This window comes from Trachurus trachurus (assembly GCF_905171665.1).
Source record: "Trachurus trachurus genome assembly, chromosome: 4".
Classification (NCBI taxonomy): Eukaryota; Metazoa; Chordata; class Actinopteri; order Carangiformes; family Carangidae; genus Trachurus; species Trachurus trachurus.
The window spans coordinates 8,306,602-8,329,406 of record NC_139898.1 but is presented as its reverse complement, the minus strand read 5'-3'; the positions used below and the strand labels follow the sequence as shown (position 1 = coordinate 8,329,406).

The 22,805-nt window shown below is 43.6% G+C and overlaps 2 protein-coding genes and 1 long non-coding RNA gene across 3 annotated transcripts in view; 2 read left to right on the top strand and 1 right to left on the bottom strand.

The window, feature by feature from the left end:
* The window catches only part of LOC310984626, a 30,102-nt gene extending 25,840 nt beyond the window's left edge, over positions 1 to 4,262 (top strand). Inside the window, exon 3 of the long non-coding RNA XR_014595319.1 lies at positions 4,065 to 4,262. This is a non-coding gene — a long non-coding RNA (uncharacterized lncRNA). The remainder of the gene's footprint in view (positions 1 to 4,064) is intronic.
* A 4,108-nt stretch (positions 4,263 to 8,370) lies between these two features.
* cep63 (centrosomal protein 63) lies at positions 8,371 to 15,343 on the bottom strand. Its single transcript, XM_083969566.1, has 14 exons — positions 15,047 to 15,343; positions 14,573 to 14,750; positions 14,239 to 14,334; positions 14,010 to 14,129; positions 13,782 to 13,895; positions 13,482 to 13,661; positions 12,501 to 12,646; positions 12,147 to 12,290; positions 11,920 to 12,022; positions 11,624 to 11,821; positions 10,040 to 10,126; positions 9,723 to 9,910; positions 9,315 to 9,642; positions 8,371 to 9,216 (listed from the first exon to the last, which is right to left on the bottom strand). Exons 1-14 carry the CDS (start codon positions 15,085 to 15,087, stop codon positions 9,043 to 9,045), a joined length of 2,097 nt encoding a protein of 698 aa, XP_083825692.1. The 5' UTR covers positions 15,088 to 15,343; the 3' UTR covers positions 8,371 to 9,042.
* Positions 15,344 to 16,722: 1,379 nt separating this feature from the next.
* On the top strand, positions 16,723 to 18,599 carry LOC310984589 (uncharacterized protein). The gene is made up of 4 exons (XM_083969841.1): positions 16,723 to 16,908; positions 17,344 to 17,709; positions 18,016 to 18,120; positions 18,213 to 18,599. The coding sequence occupies exons 1-4, from the start codon at positions 16,730 to 16,732 to the stop codon at positions 18,256 to 18,258; spliced, it is 696 nt and encodes a 231-aa protein (XP_083825967.1). The 5' UTR covers positions 16,723 to 16,729; the 3' UTR covers positions 18,259 to 18,599.
* The last annotated feature ends 4,206 nt before the right edge of the window (positions 18,600 to 22,805 follow it).

Below are 22,805 nucleotides of genomic sequence, written 5' to 3'. Positions count from 1 at the left end.
CATTCTTGGCCTCTCTTTGCACGTTTTTATGCCTTGTTAGTTTTTCTTTGTTAGTCAAACACAGTCTGACTAAAATCATTGCACCTACGTATGTAATACTTCGAAATGTGGATTTCAACGCTGCCCCATCTCTGTGTCTTTCAGTTGCAACCGCGAGAACCTGTTGATTTATGAGCCCACAGAGTGATCCCCACAGGTGACGACAATTTTCTCTGTGATCTCCAACAACACTGACAATTTTATGGCTTAGTGTAATTAAAGACTTAAACACACAGAAGCGCCAGAGTTGACTCAGGCATGAAAGGAAGGGAAGCTGTTTAGGGTCAGTAATGTTTTTAGTCTGACTGAGAGGATGTTTGAATTAGCTCTGGAGATTCTGGACGAGGTGGAAATGCATTTTCAAGCTGCTGGATCTCAAATTCAGACCCAGTGCTTTGTCACACGTCAATAAATGTGGAATTTCAAATGTGGAAAGGGAGGTAAAAGATGTTACATAAGAGGATCAGTAAGTGGTATAGGGCTGGGTACAGTCTGATGATTTAAGCTTCCTGCATACTTCAGTGGCAGCTGGGAGAAGGGGGGTGGGGTGCGTTCTTGGAGAAGACAGTTAAAAACAATCCTTTCTGAGTGAAAATCATCTTGATAACAGTGTTGTTATCTGCCCCCACCTCCTTGTCAAGTGGCAGCAGCTGCCTGCGAGTAATGAAGCGTGAAGATGTCCCCTCTTGAGAAACGGCGCACACACTTTTACACCGTCCACTTCAGCATCTTGTTTTGTTTGGTCAGTATAGTCAGAGTAGATCATTCTGTGTCATCGCTGACTGCTTGAAATATATTTTCATCAGTTAAGCAGCAGCTCTTGGCACCAAAGCTGTGAGATTTGGACGTGAGGCAAAGGGTAAGGAAATGCTGAGATTATTTTTAGATACTGGGAAAATATCTTGACATTAAATCTGTTTTAACTCACTAAAACCACTGATCTGGAGACCACTAGTTCTTCAGCTTTTTTGTTTTGTGGCCCTCTGTAGTAGATCATCTGCTAATGACTGCTCATTACATGTTGTATATAAACAGTTCAACCAAAGAATGACGACCTCTTCCTAAGCAGCTTCATTTTAATACCTTTTTAGCAACCCGGAGAGATAAAAGTCTTTCGCAAGGAAACAAGACTGAAAGTGTGTTTTCATTCACTTGTCCAGTTTTAAAAATGGAGTAAAACACCAGAAATTCAAAAGAAAAAGATCCAAACTGATAAAAAACACAATGCAAACTAAGTACAGTGGAAACAGATGTGGCAGATAAAACATAACCAAAAACATCGTCTGTGTGGACTGTTGAGGAGAATATGTTTTGTGAAAGAAATATAAATGTCAAATTTCAAAATCATGTTTTTCTTTTTCACAGTGCTTTTAACCATTTGAGGCTCAACTGAAGATTTAGCATCAGTTGAGTCACACTCTAGTGGGTTTAATTGATGAAACCTGAGTGGAGAGCATTAGAAATTGTTGACATGTATGGAACAACAAGCATATCTACTTACCAATGGAACAACAACAGTCACTTCGGGCCTAACTGTAATGGACTGAAATGCGTAATGCTTTGCATTTTACAGTTTCACAGTTTCAAACTTCACTCACAACTCTGTGAGGCTTTATTTAGCTACAGTGGTACTTTGAGTTTAAGACTAAGACCAAACCCATACAGACATGTATATGACTGCATGTCCCTGTATAAATAGTGATGTTGCCATGTTACCACATATCACATCACATATGCAATTAGTGAAGCATGTTAGCATTTGTTGTCGCCACTAAAAAGCGAGAACAGCTGAGGCTGATGGGAATGTCATTATAGCTGTGCAGGTTAAAAGTCAAAGTGTTGGACAAACTGAATTTGACCTGATGATGACATTAGACAAAAAGTAAAAGTCTCAAGAGAGTTATCCTCAGAGTTCATCATGAGGTGGGCACCATAATCGATAGACTTCATATTCTAGTGACCATACACCTGTTGACCATAGCAACCCATCCTTTTGTCGCTACAGTCCAACCAACCAGTACAGGTTTCTTTACTCTCTTGTTATTGGTTGAACTAATACAACAAGAGTTTACTAATCACTACAAGATCCAAGGCCAGCTGAGAAAATAAATTATGAATCTAATTAAAGACAGAGCATGATGTTGAAATCACATTTTGCAGCAGGTTTTGACAAGTTCTACTGAAATCTCCTTCCAGTTAAATGGAACGATGAGGTTTCGGAAACCAGAGTATGAGCGTCACCTCATCGTGCCCCTTTCTGCGTCTTTTCTCCCGAAACAAATCAAAACATGTCCAGCTGTTCATGTCACTGAGGGAAAGAATGCAAACTGGCTCTTTCTCCGGCTGATTCATCAGTATACCCACGAATACATAGCTAGTGCAGATGATAATCAGCTTCACTCTTTTTTTTTTTTTCCTTTGTAGTTTCCTTTTCAGGCGTAACAATATCAAGTATATCTCAGCTTTCACAGACTGCCTGGCTCCCAGCACTTCATCTAAAACTGTATTTTTATGTGATGTGTGAACAAGTCCAGTCCAAGTGTTTTGTGGTTCTGCTACAGTTTGTGATTGCACAGTTTTGGCTGCAACAATATAGGCTACAAATGAAAGGATACGCCATTCAAAATAATTCACCACCACGGCCACAGGAGTCTGGTTCCCATACACATTACATCAGAGCTCACAGCTCAGTCCTGCAGCACAATGCACAGCAGTCAGAGCCAGTTAGACCTGTGTATTACACTGCAGAGGACAGAGAAGGGGAAATGAGGCTTTTCTACAATGTTGTGGTCCCAGGGGAAAATCTGCAAACGAATTACACCAGACGAACCAAACGAACGCCCTCATTAGCCGTGACTGAACAAGAAATGTTCAACATAGTTTTTACATAACACAAGTCAGCATCAAAGCCTGCACACATACCACTTCAGAGAATTCCTGCTCTGACAAAATCAACAAGACGACGCTCCATTTTTCCAAGAATTTATGATTATTTTGGGGCCGACTGATCTGTGGCTTCGGGGCTACATGAAACTGTGCAGGGAATTTAACAGAGCTCATCCCACCTCATTAAAAGTACAAGTTCTATACATTTTTAATAAACTTTGTAAGTGAGACTGATTTCTGAATCCAATTTGCTGAAAGATTTCAATACTAATGAGGCTCTGGCTGCCTGAAACCACAGCACCACACAAACCAATATCTCTGCAGTTATTGATCACAGTCAGCTGATCGTTCATATCAGCGCTGGTCATCGTTTCAGTTCTCCCATCATCCAAGATTTACAGTTTATATCTTTATAAGCTAATGCCAGAACAGCCTAAACTGGTGATATGGCCAGTCAATGGGTTAGTTACCACATTAACTAATTATATCAAAGTATACCTGCATTTTGCTAATGATTAAACATGACCTTCAATGATAGTTCATTGTGAGCAGTTAATAAAGACTGTCCTTTGGGTGGTGGGGATTTGATTTATTATTGCTATTCAGCTTTTGCAGTCTGGTCCAATCCAACTGTCTGCATCTTTAGTTGTTTTTTGTTATTCATTATTTATTCAACAACCTAATGTAAGAGCCATAGGGCCGTCCATCACTGTTTTTTGTCGCAAATTTGTAGTTTTTTGTTAGTGAGAAGGAGGATAGAGGGTCCAAGGGACACTGAGACCAACTGGTACAAAAAGCAGTGATGAGTACCGGTTGACAAAGGACTTCTCTGCAATGTGTTTGATGTTGATTTGAAATTTTACACATACGGTGTTAACTCTGCCGCGGGCTGACAGGCCCCCAAACTTCGACAGCTCCTCCCTTTTCTGGCCTGAAGCCTTTACTCAGAGCGAGACGCCACCTGTAATTTCAAAGACTTTAATTTAAAACACTGCGATGAGAGCAAGTACAAACATATAGAGAATGATGAATTCTCAAATCATGTCATAAACTCAAAAGGTGGCTTATATTTTGTCGCCATTTTGATCATCTGTCATCTATCTTGATAAATACATTTTGTGTCCTCCTGTCTCTTACAGCCTGCAGTCAAGTAAGCGATAACTCACCATCTGGATCGTCCAGAGGAGACAAACAAAATACTGAAGTTCCTTGGAAGATGAAGAGTCTATGGAAAGAGATGTTTATCTGACACTTTGTTGAACCAGACCATGAAAACAAATGAAATAATACCGGTAAGGAATGTAACTTAATAACCTCTAATAAATGTAATAAATGACCACTTCTTGTTCTGTCTTTTAGTTGAGACCACTCTCATTTTTATAATATGATTCAGATCCAGTCAAAGTCAGCATTTTGCTACTAAACTCCATCCAGCTCCAGCTCCTGCACCCACCTCCACCTGCTTCACTGACTTCACTCTCACACACAGTAAAAGCCACAACCTCCTCATAAATGTCATGTTAGCTGCTGCTGCCAGCCTCAGCCTGAAGAGCACACCCTGGCTATCTGACCACCAGCTGCCTCCCCACTAGTTTTGGCAGCGTTGAGTACAACACAAGTGGCCTCAGCTGCAGCTTCTTCAGTTTTCCAGGTCATCCTCCACCTTCAGCTTCCAGCTGTAGCTTTAATCTACATCAGCACATACAGCAGTGGTGCCAGATGAAACCAGCAGCCACCACCAGTAAGCTGTAACCCGCAGCTTCCATCACTGCACTCAAGCCTTCACCTGCTTCAGGGAGATAACTTCAAAAAAAAAAAAAAAAAGTCTAAAGCCAGCTGCGACAGCTGGGTCATTTAGGAGGAGGAGGAGGAGAGAGAGGAGGAGAGAGAGGGGGAGGTGCAGCAGTATCACTCAGGGCTAACTTCTACAAAGAGTGGATTATAATACTTACCAAAAAAAGAAGAGGACACTCACATCTGACACCAGAGGGCCTTGAACACAAACAGGGTTGTAATCAACAATTTTAAATTCTGATCATGTGATAGTAAGTGCACCATCACCATGACCAGTCGGTGAACTCCATGCCCCGAGGAAGACCATGAGATGCAGCTGAAAGCTTCTGTGTTTCAATGGTTTGGTATCTCGCTATCTCCTCTGTTGTTTCAGTAAAAGATCTCCAGAGCTCTTCCAACACTGTTTACATGATGCCACGGTACACAAACAAACACATTCTGTATGTGGGACAGTAGCGTGCATGTAAACGCACTCATTGTGCCTCAGAGGAATGAGTCTTTTCCTCTTGGCCTCTCTGGCACAGTTCCCTTGGCACAGAGCGCCGAGCGGGGCCGATAAGGACGCGCCCCTCTGTCTCCGCAGCATTCCGAGGATCCTGCAGCGAACGTCCGGAGTCCGGCTGCACGAGACGAGCCCAGCCACAACCTGTCCTGCACCCACCCACCCACCCACCCAGGACAATGACACTTCCCCATCACATGAGGGACAAGGCAGAAGCTTAAAGTGGGACATGGGCACATGTGGAGCATGCCTTGAGATGCGCATCAGAGATTTCATGCAAGGCTGCAACAATTCTGGGAAAAGTGTTCTTTATCATATTAAGGAAGTTATGCCTTAAAAACATGTCCTGCCCATCATGTCTGTCAAGGTGCAACAATCTGTGACTGGAGCAGTTCATCACTGTGGAGCAACATGAATCACACTTTCTCCTTTTGGACCATGCTGATGATATTTTCATTCAAAAACAAACTATAAGTCCTCTATGTTAAGAAAAAAAAAACATTAATTCTGCTCTATTATCTTAATCAATCATCACAGTGATTACCACCCACGCATCCACCCCTCAGGAATCTCCTGGCAGCTGACTGGCAGAGAAAGTTCCCACCAACCTGCACTGCCTCAGAGCAATCCTACAGAGACAAGTCAGGCCTCTGCACAAACAATCTATCTTCATTCTTTATTCCCATGACAAGTTATGATCCTACAGATAAGAGGAAATTCCTCAAACAAATACCTCAGATTTCTCTCCCTTTTCCAGATAAGATGATAATCTGGAGCAACTTTCCGATGGTGGATTCTGAACCTTTGCCAGATTTACTCACATATTTATTCATTTGGGGTCAGAGCTCAACAGGTCCTCCACTAAAACGTCTGGTTTGTGACACGAGGCGTGAAGTATGGTGTTGGACTGCGGATACATTCCTGTTTCATGACAGGAGCAGGGAAACTATCTTTCAAGGCGCAGAACTCAAGACGCAAGCGGCTGAATTAACAGAGGAGTATCTGACTTGGCAGAGTGGATAGTGTTGTTGACCTCAGTGTGACAGTGCAGCGATATGAGAAGTGCTCCCTCTGCTGCTCAGCTCTGCTGTAACAACCACAGACTCGGCATCACTGCACATCAGCTCTCCTACAGTGTTGGGCACTCAGACCTTATTCATACTGAGCAAGCAGTCACCTGTGGCTTTAGAGGAGCTGTCTGAGGTGTAAAAAACACCCCTGATGACGTCATTAGGTAGAAACAAGAAACTCCAAAATGGATAATAAAATTTATCTATCAGTTTTTTCAGCAGGACATTAGTAGATTACAAACTTGGGGCGAAGAGACTGAAAGACATGAGCAGAGAGGGTCTGTACAATGCTGCATCTTTACAGGAGCTTTGGGATTACTGTAAAATAATAAACTACAAAGTGATAAACTTAACTAATGGTACCACTTTTATGAGTTTTGAAGCCTAAATAAAATGACTGTAAGTATAAAAAAGCAAAATTACTTGTGTATTCATGATAGGAAATGTGGGATCTGCTAATATTTGGGATTAAAAGTCAGAGGACCTTGACCCCTGTGGATCAATTTAGAGCAGGGGTTAGGGTTATGGTTGTCCAAAACTTCTCCAATGTTATTGAATAGTTAAAATGCCATTTGAAGCACAGGCTAATCATTAGATGCAGGAAGTGATCATCTAAAGCAAACGGCCGTGCCTTTCGGAGGATGTCCACTGTTTGCATCACAGCACTAGATGTCCTGATAGAGTTAAGAGCCTAATGCGGGCAATTCAATTCATTACACTAATCAATTTAGCAATTACTCAATCATCTTGTGGCCTGAAGCAATTTTTTCCTGTGAAGCATTATGTAAATAAGTCTGAACTCTCCCTGGACTTGAATCAGCCTCACTCCTCCTCCCTCTTACTAGGCCCCTTCAAGGAATCTCCACATATAAAAACCTTTTCACCTCCCTCCACAGAGAGCCAGAGGAATGCCTGCCTTGCCAAATTCCTCAGCGCTGTTTGTTGGGGCTTACAGTGCTAGCAACACAGGCTACCAAATACCGCAGCGAGAAGTCACTGCACTCAGAGACAGCTGAACATCACTCCTGTGTTGTTATTGTAAGAGTTTGACAGCAGAGATGAAAAACACATTTATTCAGAACTGTTTTCACTTTATTGTCGTTCCATCGGTGTGTCCTTCATTAGCCACGCAGTAAAATACAACTATTCCCCCGGTGGCCGTTGAGTGTTTCTGAGGTTCAGCGCCCCACATGGTTGATATTAACATTCCATACGCTTTCTAATGGTGAGGACAAAGCAGGCCGCAGGGGAAGGTTCATGACAGCATTGGCATGGTGCACACATTCCTGCATTACTAGCTGGAGGGCCTTCGGGTGGTGGTGGTGCTGGGGGGGGGGGGGGGGTTAGGAGATGAGTAAACAAGAGAATAAGGAGAGCTACAGTACGGCTGCCCCCTCCTCCCTGCTGTCTGAGACGCCTGGACAGACATGTACATATGTGTCTCAGAGACAGTGCAGGGCGGACGGATGGACGCTGCTTTGGCTGAGGCCCACATTCTTTTCTCTGGGTGTTAATGCAGAGTGCCCGTCAACGCTGCATTTCAGGCCACTGGAAGAATTGGAAAATGTACCGTCGGATGATTTAAAAAAGGAGCAAAGGAGCAAGAAGACGCTCAATGTCTAAAAGTAGCTCAGGTGGGATTCAGCGGCTAAACGTCAGCTACAGTTTGTGAGGTGTCAGGTCTGAATACGGCAGAATACACAATGAATGATCGAGCACTTCTTAAAGGGATAGTTCAACATTTTTGGCAAATTGGCCCATTGCCTTTTAGGAGTAGGTTCGTTACCTTTATTTGTCGGTGCAAGCTGTTTTTAGAACGGCGGAGCTACGCTACGGAGGCTAATGGGATTTCTTGGTTTCCCTCATCAAACTCATCAAATACACAATCGAACAACTCCAAAACGCTCACATGGACAAGTTGTGACCTGCACATTCACCACGCTATGAGATAACAGAACGTTACCAGACAGAGTTGTTTTAGAGGTAAATGCAGAGACTGCTTGCCGAAAAACTGTCCTTACGGGAACGCGCATCAGCGGTTTTGCATGAATTTACCTCTAAAACAACTCTGTCTGGTAACGTTCTGTTATCTCATAGCGTGGTGAATGTGCAGGTCACAACTTGTCCACGAGAGCGTTTTGGAGTTGTTGGATTGTGTATTTGATGAGTTTGATGAGGGAAACCAAGAACTCCCATTAGCCTCCATAGCGTAGCTCTGAGCAGCTCACGGTTCTGCTCCGCCGTTCTAAAAACAGCCTGCACCGACAATTAAAGGTAACAAACCGACTTCTAAAACTATAGGGATTATGGCAATGGGCCAATTTGCCAAAATGCTGAACTATCCCTTTAAGGCCATTTCAGTCTATTAAAAGCACAGTCCAGACGAACTTCACCCACAAGCTAATAAAGAAACCTGAACTTCCAGAGACGATGAGGCGTCGTGGGTTAGTCACTAAATGGTAACATTAGCCCCAATAGAGCAGCAACAACAGCATGTTTTTTCCCCATCGTGCAAACACTCAGACATCAGCCCCCGCACAAGCTGGACTGGATCACAGCGTAACATAAAAACATCTTGGGCACAACAAGCGCCCACACCTGAAGCCTCTTTAGTACGTTTACAGATAAACTGCTGCAGATACAGACAAACTATTTGGTTCCACTGTGGCTGCACACGGATAAATAACATTATCTAGAATAAAAAAAACTCAGCTCATCAGCTGTGCATGTGAATCGTCTGACATGTAACAGCTACTCGGCCGACTCCGGCCCTGAGACGCTGGGCAGGTACTTGGACACGGTCTTGTCGTTGCTCTCCACCAGGCTCTTGATGTGGATGTCCAGCTTCTGGGACAGCTCACTGCTCCGCAGCGTTTCCTCCTTCATGAAACGAGAGACCGTGATGTCGGCAGGTGACGCCGACTCCTGGGAAGCAGGAAAACACAACACGACTGTAGGATCATTCGCTAAAAACAAAAAGCACAGTGGGGGGGTTTCCGACAGCGCTACTATTGTGTTCTCACCAGTGGAGAGGTGGGGGTAACTGCTTTTTCTCTGGATACAAGATTCAGAGAGTTATCTGAGCTGGAGCTTTGCCCCTCAGCAGCAGATTCAGCTGGCACCGACTTTCTCCTGGTGCGCCTCTTGCTGCTGGAGGAAGAGAAGGACGAGGATGGTGACGAGTGAGTGCTGCTGTCTTGTGCCTGGCTGCAGGGGGGGTGGTCTGTGGGGGACTGGGACAGGGTCTTCAGCTCCTTAAAGAGCCTCTGGATCTCTCCCTCGTGGCGAGTGGTGTCTTCCTGCGGCGTCTGCACCTCCTGCTGCTGTTTGTGACGTCTGGTGTCCTCATTCCTACAGGGGAATCGAACAACCGCATCAAGACTCAGCTTCCTAATTGTGTGCTTGTGTGTGTGTGTGTAGATGGCACCTACCCGTCCTGAGCAGGGTGTGGTCGGTCGGTGGTGCTGCGGCTGAGCAGGGCTCGTTCGTATCTGTCCTGGCTGGACACACCCACCTGGGCCTGCGTCTCACTGAGAGCCGGCCTCAGCTGCTGATCGTCTTGTTCCCGGCTGCTGGACGCACAGCTCTCTCTCTGGGAGGCCAGCGAGGTGTCCCCCCTCTGAGAGGAGAGAGGTGATTCATGGAGAAAAAAAATCAAAGACAGAGATGAGTCGGATTTATAAAGTCAAAGGTCTGTCTGTAAAAGCATGTAATGACTACATTTACAACTATGTCAAAGCAGACGAACCTTGGGGGACTGAGACTCCGGTCTGTGCAGCAGACCCTTCAGATGGTGGTTCTCAGTCTGAAGAGTCTCCAGCTGTGTCTGAGTCATCTGAGGAAGTCAAAAACAAGACAAATGTGACATATTTCACTGCCCGCACCGCTCCCACTCAGCAGATGATTGGCTCCAGCAGGAGATGATGAGGTGGCAGGCTCTTCAGGAACAAGAGCTTCACTTTGCACAGACACGTCTCTACTCTCTAACGTTGTCTTCCATGGAAACATCAGCCACTCGCAGACCTTCGCCTCAACATTAATGTGTCACACCTGAACTTAAAACTAGCCTCCCTCCACCCAAAAGTGTGTTTCTCCTTTTGTTGCTCTACTTCGATGTTTGAGGTGAATTGCACAGGACACAACATGATCAAATGCACGTATGAGCACGTTTCTGTGACATCACAACTGGTCCAGGAACCAATCACAGATTAAACCTACAGGTGTGATGTGTTGAGGTGAAGCCTCCAGGTCACATACAGCTCATTAGTGCTTGAAATGAACACATTTGCATCATTGTACTTTCCTGTGGAAGATAAAAGTAGAAAAATAGAAAAGGTTTTGCTCTGACTTTCAAATTTGAAATGAAAAACTATTTATCAAATTTCCTTTGACTGAAAATTGCTGTTAGATGTCAGACAGCTGCGAGTGTTTATTCTCGGTGACAGAGCAGAGCTCACCAACATTTTCTGTCTGGTAATAATAATAATAATAATAATAATCACAATACATTGGTTGAATCAGAATAATAAAGTATTGAGTGGTTTTTGTTTCGTATTGGCAGTTCAACATTCGATGAACTGTTGCATCACATTTTTGGCATTTATCAGATTGAGAACAAATGATGAAGAAGAAAAACATTTGGCATTGAATTTCAAGCACTTCACTGTCTCCTTATGATATGATTTAATCAGGAATCCCTCATCTACCAACAACCAATTTCCTGTTATTTCTGCCGTATTTGTTGATTGTTCCATTTCACACAAATTAATTCTATATTTAGAAAAACAAACTGCTTTGTATATGAATTCACACTATGGCAGCTGTAGGGTCGTACATGATAAACTGTGTGATCACTTGAGAGCTGCACATTCACTAACATTGAGTCTCTCTATGAATTTACTTTATTGCTCAAACTCAGTCAATAACTGTTTTATTCTGAGGTTGATGCTTAATTATTAGAAGTCAAATGAAGTTAAGATAAATAAATAGACTAATTGAAAATGAATGTGTATAAACCAATAAATGTGACTGGGTGCGATATAAGTTTTAATTTGACCCATCAGTGACGCAGACTTGAGAATCCTGAGAACTCTTTTCTTTCATATCAACACTTTGAAACTCTGAAACTTCCCCACCAGCACCAGGGGAGGACTGAAGCTCTTTTTGAACTGTAATTATATTATTTATTAAACAGACTAAATATTTATGAAATAGATACTTAAATCAGACCAACAAAAAGGCTTCAACTCAACAGACAGATAAGGAAAGAATGTGCCGTTACAACTGTGACCCCCAGCGTTGACCATTTATTATTTACTGTGTATTTACTCACTCTGATCTGAGCCGCCTGCTGCTCCGCTCGCTCCGCCTCGCCGCGAAGCTGCTGCTTGACGCTGGACAGAGAGCCGCTCAGCGAGGTGATGGTGAGGTCACGCTGGTGCAGCTCGCCGCTCAGCTTCGACACCTCCTTCCTCATCCCCTCCGCCTCCGCGCTGTGAGGCTGCCGGGCCCTGTGAAGCTCTTCTCTGAGCTGCAGGGAAGTTACGTTTGTGACTTGAAATGTTGTTGAAGGTGAGACAAAGAAAATGCAGCATGTCAGAGAAGGAGGAGGAGAAGAACTTTTCTGACCTTTTTCATCTCAGCAACAGAAGAGTCACACTCTGCTTTCATGTTCCTCAGGTCCTGTTCTGTCTGTGATTGGTCCGCTCTCTGCCGTGTCACCTTGTCCAGCCTGAGTAAACCACCACAAACATGACAGGGACAAAACATGAGAGGGAAACCATTGTTGAGAAGGTTGAGCTTCATGTCCAAGATGATAATAAAAATGTGGGGCGTATGAAGACTCTAGCGCTCACCTCTCTCTGAGACAGGCCAGTTCAGCCTTGAGCTGGACCTCGGATGTCTCGGCAAAGTGAAGCTTGCTTGCAGTTCTCTCCAGATCTAGTCTCATGGTTTCTATACCAGTCGAGCCCTGTGCTGCTACACAGTCCTCCAGAGAGCTGCACACACACACAAACACACACAAAATGTTCACAAAACACCCAAAAGTCACTTTCACTTCACCTGTTCCTGCCTTTCATTTGAACACGAACAACTGCAGCTGCTCCACACTTGCGTCTTCCAACAGTGTAGGATGCCCCCTGGTGGAATTATTGCTGCACTGCATCACCACAGACACGTTAACGACAGACAGACAGACGTTCACCCACCGAATGACCTGATCTTTGTCCTGCAGGACTTGGTTGAGTCTCGCAGCTTCATTCCGAAGCCTCTGGCATTCCAGACTGGTTCTTCGCACAGATGTGTCCTGAGAGTCCAGCATGGCGTGAAGTTCCTCCCGCTCCCCTGAAAACACCTGTTGAAGCATCGGTTGGTGGGATTACATTTCATCCTCGCTGTCACTGCGTCTAATTCACACTGTAACAAAATGACTTTCATAATTTCAACATAACATCAGCACATTTTTTTGTTGCATTTGTATTTTCCAGGTTCACGTGACTCTATCTGCAGCTGTGATGAACAGAACAGCAAACTTTTCTATTAGAAAAAAATACAAAACAACTGCAAATAACACTTTTTTAACATTATCAATTGATAATATTATGATAATATAGCTTTTTCCCCAGAGCTGTACACAGTCACAACCAAACAGTCTCTGGTTTCAGCTTCTCCAAAAGCTATGAATGAAATGACAGTAAAAGATAGAACAGAAATGAAAAGATTTTTTAAAACTTTGGTCTTTGAGATCATGTCAAGTGATGAATCAATAATTGTTAGTTGCAGTCATATAATAATTGGCTACTTGTTTCAGTTGTAATTGTGATTTTAAAGCTGAAGCTGCATCAGCTGACAGTCTATCAGCTTCCTCACTACAGATGAATCACAGTCATTGTGGCTGTCCTGGGATCTGCAGTACAACAATGATACAACATCAGTATTATCTTGGGAAGTTTCATGAGTCATAATAGATTCTACTTTTTTAAACATCACACTGATATGTTCTTTCTGTTGTGGTCATCCTCTCTGCACTGTGGGTCACACATTCATTTACACTGGGTAACTGTGTTTTAGAGGCTGTTGGCAAAAACTTATCTATTTTATTCCCTGCATATGGGATGGTAAGGGCCGCACTAAAAGTGTGTGTGCACAGTGTTCAGCTTGTATATATGTGTGTGTGACTCTGGGCCAACCTGCCGCTCTCTCTGGTGCTGTCCCACACACATGTCCAGTGGCCTGAGCCGCTGCAGCTCCAGCTCCAGCTCCTGTGAGTGCAGGCTGTCCTGGATCCTCACCAGCTGAGAGCGCAGACTCTGCACCTCCGAACAGCACTCCCTGTGCTCCCTCTCTTTTCGGCATGACGCCCGCTGGGACTGGACATGAAATGACAGGAAGTACGTGTGAAAACCGACTCCACCGATCTCCACTTTTGCTCAGCATTAAACCCTCTCTGACTTGGCATCACATGTTAAATAGTAATTTTATGCTTTTACTGTCACGTGTGTGAGCTCCTCGGTCAGACTCTTATTCTGGGCCTCCAGTGCTGTCAGCTGTGTCTGGTACTGGATGTGCTGCTGCTCCCACTCTGCACAACGCCGGTGATATTCCTGCAGTGAGAGGAGAGGATGATTATGCTTAACATGACCAGTGGATGGCAGCAGTAAGGTTTGTAGAAAACTGGGATCATAACAGATGTAAAGATGGTAAACAGACTGTTGTACCTTCAGTTTGTCATGCAGCTGGGTCACCTCCGAAAGCTCCGCCTCCTTCGATCGAGCACTGGACTCCTTGAGCTGTTTGCGCTGAAGCTTGTGGTGGTAACTTCTCTTTAATTTTTCTAACTGCAGGATGAAGGGATCAAGTGCTTCAGTCATCATGCTGCATCTTTTAGAACTGAGTACGGTTCAGATGAAAATAATTGACCCAAACTTGTGTAACAAGTCGTCTCACCTCTTCACAGACTTTCTGCAGTCGTTTTTCATACTTGGCGACTAACTCTTGTCGATCAGTCTGAGCGTCCTCCACCTGCTTATGGAGCAGCTTGATCTGTGTTTGGGGTGAAGATGGTAGTGGTTGTAAAAATAGGGATTACGGTAAACATTTGTGTAATAACACCACTGAGGCAATGCAACAGTTCATGTTACTATGACTGAAGACAAAGATGGCCCTCTCAGTTCAAACTTTAAGGCAATTGAGTGATTACATTGATGTAAAAACACATCTTAGATGGAAATGAGGCCTGATTCAGACTCAACACTCCTTAATAAAAGGTCATGTTCTTCACCTCCAGGTCTCTTCGCTCTATGAGACTCTTGGAAGTCAACAGCTCCTCCTCTGTGGTTTTCAGCCTGTACCTCATGGTCTGGATCTCAGTTTCCCACTCCCTCCTCTGACGGTTGACCATTATATCAATCTGTCTCATCAGCTCCTGGAGCTCTGGCTCACATGAGGAGAGGACGGAGCTGGAATATAGAGGCAAACATATCAAAACAAAGTCATGTTGGATGGATCTCATGGGATACCACTACACATTAAGGCCCTTTCACACCGGGGACGTATTTTTCGTGCGAATTCGCGCAATATTTGTTTTCAAACCCCGTTTTTCCGCGTAACATTCGCGTGAAAGGACTCGTGATGAAAACCGGGGTTTGAAAAAAAATATTGACGCGCGAATTATTCGCACGATTGTCCCATAACATAATGATCAACAAGCACTCAAAAGTACAAAGTCAGCCAGTGCAGCGCCAGGCTGTGTTACCTGAGGTCAGGGTTCTGCAGGGATCCCAGGTAAGCCTCCATCTGGCATGAAGTGTTATGGATCACCTTTGTGTGATGTTAAGTTGACTAAGTTAACCTAGCAACCTCTGTGACAGCATTAACCACTAACGTTAACCATAACCACACTGAGCGAGTTAAACCACTCGAGGTACAATGACAGAACTAACGATACATCCGCTGATCAGATGGTTAACGTTTATGTCATAGTTACGGTCAAAACGACGTCTAAAAAACTTTTGTTTACATCGTTAGGTGAACTTCATGGCACAGCTGCACTGGATACAATGGCTTTCAGGCTTCAGGCGGTAACTCTGCCCACAACATGTGACCTCAGCACGTATTACGTAACTCCACCTCCAATCTATGATCTCAGCACGCACTACGTAACTCTACGATACGAGAAAGTTCGATTTTGGCATATCTTTGCATCTACATAACCTGTCCACGGGTATTATTACCATATCAAGAGTTTCTGAAGCGCCCACCTGGCCTGTTAGAGTTACACACTGTTTACACGAGTTGTTTTACATGTCTCCCATACTGTAATGAGGCGTGCTTCCACAGGCTTTATTTACGCTGTCTGAAGCCGAAGTGACGCAGAGACTGCAGTACGACCGATAATAAGTATGTAATCATTGTTATATGAATAATCACTAACATACGGAGAATGTGTGAAACTAAGAAAAATATATAGAACTAAATAAGCCCAGTTTCACATATTGGATCACATAAATGGTATTTTGTCGGCTCCTCTGGACACGTGGCTCGTTGGTCTAGGGGTATGATTCTCGCTTCGGGTGCGAGAGGTCCCGGGTTCAAATCCCGGACGAGCCCACCCTTTTTACGTGTACCGGTGATGTATTGATGCGGACAATCTGGTAAACCAAGGATACTCTACTTCTATGACAATCGAAGCTAATGCCTAGCTACAACAAGCTAGTAACCAATCATACTAAACAGGACATATCGAGTTTATCATAACGTGTCATGACTGCGTTTTTATGGTGTTTGTCCTCTGGCTAAATGATGCCCGGTTTACAGACAGTCTGTCCATTGATGTCACTGAGCTCAACCGTTGTCGTCATAGACGAAAATAAAAGATTGTCCTTAGTTACCATTAATCGTTAGCATTAGCTAGCATGCTAACTGCATCATTCACAGGTGTGGTAGAAATAGTTCATATGTTTCGGGGGTTTTGAGTGCAGCAGAATTGAGAAAGCACGCATAACTGAGTAATAGGTTTTATACATAGGCAACAGAGACATAAAAACCATTAAACACTGTATGTTAGATTAAGTTTATAAGCTCATCTGTACTTCCATATAAGTGTGGCTCGTTGGTCTAGGGGTATGATTCTCGCTTTGGGTGCGAGAGGTCCCGGGTTCAAATCCCGGACGAGCCCAATTTTTGTGAAAACGGAACCTGAACCTGTCTTTTAGATAAATTTAATTCATCAAAATGTATACTGATACAGATGCATATTTGAATATGGGAGGCGCTTTCTATGTCTGATACCACTGTTTGCCTTCCCCCCTGACCCAACCCCTCTCCTCGCTCAAACCTCCCACACCCATCCCTCCACCTGCCCTGCGTCGCACACTGAACAAAGAGCTGCTCCACCTCCCTGCTTCCCCAGCTGTTGGGCTGTGAGGGGTTTTGGGCCATGAGAGGAGGGAGAGACATTTCTGTTCCGCCCCCACAAAACACATCAGACACTCCCAACAGGCGGCAGACGGGCCGGCTAACCCTGTTCATTCATCACAGTGCGGCTGTGTGGTACAGTCAGAGGGGACACTACTTCCACATCAGGTCTGAGGAGCAGAGTCTGTCACGGGATATACTGTAAGTGTACTGTTTTATTATTGAAGTCTTGAGGATACTGTTAAATATTTAATTGTGTGTTCATTTCTGAAATGACACAATAACACAGTGGGAATAAACATGATGTATTAGGCCTATGGCTAACCTCTGTTTTTTTTAACTTTAAAGTTTTCCCCTGCTTTGACAGTTTACTCAAAATAATATCTCTATAGTTCAAATTCAAAATAGATTTTTTTTTACAAATTGCTTTAATTGCTTTTCGTTTTTAATTTGTGTGAATTTTCTTTCTCATTTTGTGTTTTAACATCACATTTAATTATTTTCTCCAAAATTTGTGGAACTATAGGGCCAAGCATCTACTACACTGAGCTGTTGTCATCTGTGCCACTTGCTCAATAGTTTCTTTTCAAGTAATTTTGATCATCACTTCTTTCATCCCCTGTCCGACCACTTCAGCTTAACCATGGTTCTGTGTGAGGATGGCGAGTGCAGTGTCTGCCTCTTGCCCTACTCGAGGATGGACAGGATCCCACGGGTGCTCCACTGCAGACACACTTTCTGTGATCTGTGCCTGGAGACGATGTCACGGACCAGGAGTGGGCTGCTGACTGTGAGCTGCCCTCTGTGTCGCCGCGTGACCGGCATAGGTCATGGCCTGAGCCTGCAGGAGGCTCTGTGGGTCAACAGCAGGCTTTGGGAGCAGATACCAGAGGACGTGGTGGAGGAGGAGGAAGAGAAGGAGGAAGAAGAGGACAGACAGAAGCAGGAAGCTGAGGGGGAGAGGATAGAGGCCAAACAACAACCCTCATCACAAACAGAATGGTGTGTAAACAGATTAACATCAGGAAGAACTGGTTTGGTTTAATTTTAGGTTCTGTTTTGTACTGCTTCCTAGGTATCTTCACTCAGCTATATACGTAAATACAGGTTAAAAATGTCTGACCTTTGACTCATTGGTGCATCCTGTTGTCTTTGTAAGGTGTGTTGAATTTGAAGAATTTTAAGCAGCCATTCACACACCATTGTCAATCAGCACATTTGTCCACAAAAGCTTCTCATTAGCACCTCAGCTCGGCCCGAGCCACGCTGTTGAGACTGACACACAAAACCTTTTTTTTTTCTTTTCAGTGTTTCCTCCGGGTCGTCCAGAGCAAAGCTCAAATTGCCTGCCTTCTTCAGAAAGTTCAGCCTGACGAAGCAGCACCAGGAGAGGATAGTGCCCGGCAGCAACGTGTACGTCCTAATTTTGTGGTAAATTTGTTGCAATAGCAGAGAAATGTTGTTTGATAATAATATTTATTTCTGTTTCTGATTTTTCTTTGAAGGGAGATGAAATCCTGGCGCAGACTCTCAACTGAAGAGACATTGTAAAAGAAAGAATGACGTCACATGTCACAGCTGTGAGGACGCTTTTTGAAGACCTGACTCGGCCTTGTCAGTGGAAGGAAAGTTGAAGCCGTTAGGACCGAGAATCCATTTGTGTTCCTGTCAAGACGATGTTTTGTCCTCAGCCGAAAGGTGCTCTGTCCCCCCATTATTTATTCTAGGCTTAATTCTCCCAGCTGGTGCTGTGGGATTTGGTTCAGCTGTCCCAGTGGGGCTAACACCCCGAGACCCCCTCATAACAGATGGTCTCCTGGGGACGTTCCCTTTTACACAGCCACAGCTGAACATTGAACATAATAACATAATGTTTTCTTTTATTTATGATAGCTGGCAGAGTAGTATTTAATAAAAACTATTTTTGAAACAACTCTTCTTCTATCAGTGTTGTTATTTACTAATTGATGCCGATGCCACGTGGTTCTGGGAGAGGACTGCCATTTAAAAGAATCATGAGCTCAAAGCAAAGACATGACACTTTCCCACTTTACTCGGTAAATCTTTTATGACACATTACGAATTTACAGCACCGAAAATAAGTGAAGCCTCTGGGGGGATTTGTGGATAGCATAATGTGAATATTACTTTTGTGGGTATAACACACAACAAAAAACATATCACAAAAGACCCACTCAACCATGAAAGTGGATTATAAACTCCATTCAATGAGCATCTGGCAAGTTTTCCACGTTAGAAGATATTAGAAATCAGGATCATCACTTTTATGGAAATGGCCTTTAATCTCTTGTTCAAAAATATACAGCATGGACCCTGCTGAGAAGAAGAGATGCATGTGCTGTGTGGAGGTGACGCTGCTGTGGAGTGTTATTGTGTTGAGCGTCTCAGTCATATTTAGGTCATTGTTATTAGTGTGTTTGGAGACCGGCTGGAAGGAGGAAGAGGACCGTTAGCTGACATACTGGTTTGGTGGCTGACTAGTCGTAACAGGCTGTCACAACCGAACGCCTGGGAAACACACTTGATGAATGCTGTGTTATAATTTAGCCTTTAAAATCCATTTACATACTCCCAATGCTTCAGTATTATCACAGCGACTGACTTGAGCTCCAACGGGGAGCTGCATCCAACTTCTAAATGATCTGGCACCAGCGGCGATTGGCTGTCACAGCTGCAGTCTGGACTGCACCGGCCCAGCAGACAGCAAACAAACAACGAGAGGGTTGTGAAAATGGCACGGGACCAGTTTCAGTTTCGCAATGTATTTACTGGCTCTCAACGCGGTCCTCGCAGTGTTGATCGCTGGGATTAGGTTGGAACAGGACAGGAAACAACTCCCAGAGCAGGTTGGCAGAGGAAGTCCTCAGATCATTTACTCATGAACAACACTAGAATATAAAAACACTCCATTACTCATAAGTAGGACAAAAATACAAGTAGACATCCTAAACTATGATGGCACCCATGTTATCTGTTTTGTATTTGAAGTTTTTATCTGTGTAAATGAGTGTTTTTTGCATTTGAGCAGGCTAAATGAGCTCAGGTACACTCACCACTGGTCAGTCTGACTAATGACGCAGTTTCTACACCAAGAGCCACAAACAGATCTGATGGCAGGATTTCTGCTGAGAAACAAAACAATGGTGCAACCCAGTTTCCTCACAAGCCCACATTACAACAGGCAACGGTGCATTCCTCTGCGAGTATGTGTACGACACTGGAGGAGTTTTCTGACAACCTGACAATAAAAAACGTGAACAAGGACTGATGAGTTTTTGGAAAATAGAATCTCACGTGCAGCGAACTAGAACGTGGTGACAAAACCCGATTACAGACCGGTTCAGTGTGTGACAGTTCTCAGTAACATGAATAATTGGGACAATTTTCAATAATGAGTGCTTCACAGGAGCAGTTCAACAGCTGTGAATGTGCTCATTTGCTTTCTGTGGAGTAATTGCTTCAGCACCAGTTTCCAGGTGAACACAGCAGAGTCTCCAGCGAGCTACTGCCTGTTTTACACTTAACTTAACATTTTTTCTTTAACAAAGGAGATATTACATGGTGCTCAGTGAGCATTACAGGTGCTGCTGAGCAGAACCACACTCTCTGTCATATTCAGACCCCAGCCCACAGGAATGACGTCCAGTCATCAGCAGAAACCCAGGATTACCTAGTAGAAACCATGCGTGCCACCACATGTACAATTACTAGAATTAGTTTGACACAACTTATTGCTTCCTCATTGGTGACCTACATAATTTCAGAGTGCGTATTACCCATAGACTGTATAAAGAAGGTATTACCTCAGTTCACGACAGTCAGTAACTCGTGTGTAATTTCACAGGTCATGTGTAGAAGTGTCAGCGGAGTGCAGGTGAAAGAAGAGGGAGCTGTGTGCATGACTTTGGTAATAAGACATCTTTATTAATCATTTGGAGAGACATGCTAGATCTCTGTACAGTGTGAATGGAGAGTCAGCTCTGGACTGGTCAGGTCTGCTGCACAGAGCTGTGACAGAACATACACACCCTCAGGGAATGGCCATGGCCTCCATCTTCGAATGCAGACCCCCCCGCAACCGCAACACAACACAACACACAAACACTTGTGTTGCATCACTTGGTCCATTTTCAAGGGAATGTTAAAATGGGCCTTCAGCGAAAACAAAGCAAATTTGGGCTCTACTTTCAGATTTCAGGTTAAATACAAAGGAATGTCTATAGCTACCGATCAATCATTTTGTCCACATTGAAAAATAAATACCCACTGAGTCTGTTCTCTAAAAGTGCTCTCCTTACAAGGCTGTGTGGTCAGTAACGAGAGCTGTACATTCCTGTTTCATTAAAATAAATAGGCAGCAACACAGAGGGTTCAAACATTATTAGACATTTTTGTTCTTCAGTACGAGGATTCAAACTTGAAATGCAACCTGTCTTTGTCATTCCCAACACCACCAGTGTGTTCCAGTCAAGATCTCCTGTGATATTTGATCCAACTCGGTCTCTTATTACTATTATCATTATTATTATTATTATTATTATTATTTGGCTCATTATGTGGGTTAGAAAGGTTCACTAGTTCTCACAAGAGTGCTCCCCCTTTTTTGGACAAGTGTGAACAATTCATAAATGTTTTTTCCTCTACTCTAAGACACATTACCCCAAAACCTCTGGGGAGAAAGAGAGATTATTATTATTTTTATTTTTTTTTAACCACATTTCTAAGACTTAACATTGTCACTCTAATTCTAAAACATGTTCTTAAAAAGTGCAGTAAGATTTCACTTCAAAGACGAGTCAAATCAAAGTAGTGTTCTCAACACTGGCTGACTTCACCACCAGTACTTTACAGGATTTCAGGCTCTGGTAAGAAAACAAAAATGAAAGAAAATAAAAAAACAAAAAAACAACAACAACATTGCATAAAGACAACATCAGTAGTCAGTTTAAACACAAGCAGCAAAGAAAACCTCATCTCAGTGGGGACATGTTGGGTGACACGTTTCTATGACAATCAGACAGGTCTTAAATTAAGTGACTATACATTTATAATGAAGCTTTTCAGAACTTCATATTAACCTGAAAGGTCTACATGTGCAAATTAGTCTCTTGACAGGAATGAAACTGGTTTACAATGTTAAAGGTCTGCGCTGATCACAGAACCTGCATTAAAGTCTACAGATCACCACGTAGGGGAACTTCTGTCTTTACGTTCCTCTGTGACACAAGGCAACGGCTTTGATTCTCCACTGCTCATGGACATGTGCAGACTATCATGATCACAACTACCGAGACATCACACTACTGCTGTGAGTGGGGGAGTCTATGACGTCCTGCAAACAAATGGTGACCTACACGGTGCCGTAATGTGGCGAGAATGACACGACTTGGCAGTGGCCCTCTCTATCTGCATTCTAATGTTGCCTATACAGAAAGCACACGTTTACACACACCCACACACACATGCGCGCACACACTCGCAGGCACACATACACACAAACACACAACAAAAAAGATTTTCTGAAGTCAAGTATACAAATCCAGTTCAACAGTTTCCATAAACAGAAAGACTTGGACTAGTCATTATCAGAGTGCATTAAGTCACTGGTGTAATGTTACCATTTACATGTTCAAACTCGTGTACACTGGTAGACATAGGTACCTATGCTCAAAAAAACTAGACATGCATTAGATACTCGAGATGTTACTGTTCACTTTGTCCTGTGACGCAAAGTTATGGATCGCACTGGGGTTATGGGCGCGGTGATTGGTCCTCTAAACCACAGAGCTGGGCTTAGGCGGAAGATTAAAACTGGCCACGTTTGGTAACAAGCCTGCAGATGGTTGAGTGTAGGCATGAAGTCAAGAATGGCTGGGCAAGGTTAGTTTGGCTTAGTTAACATTAAGGACCTTTGTTTGCCTATAACGACAGTGACATCCATAAGAGTACGTGTCAAACGTCCTGCTCGTTCCCAGCTCTCCAACACAGAGCTTTGTTGTTCACATCTTTTAAAAAAACAACCTTTCCAGAGAGATTTCCCTGAATGTACAAAAATACAAAAAAGAAAAATGGGGAAC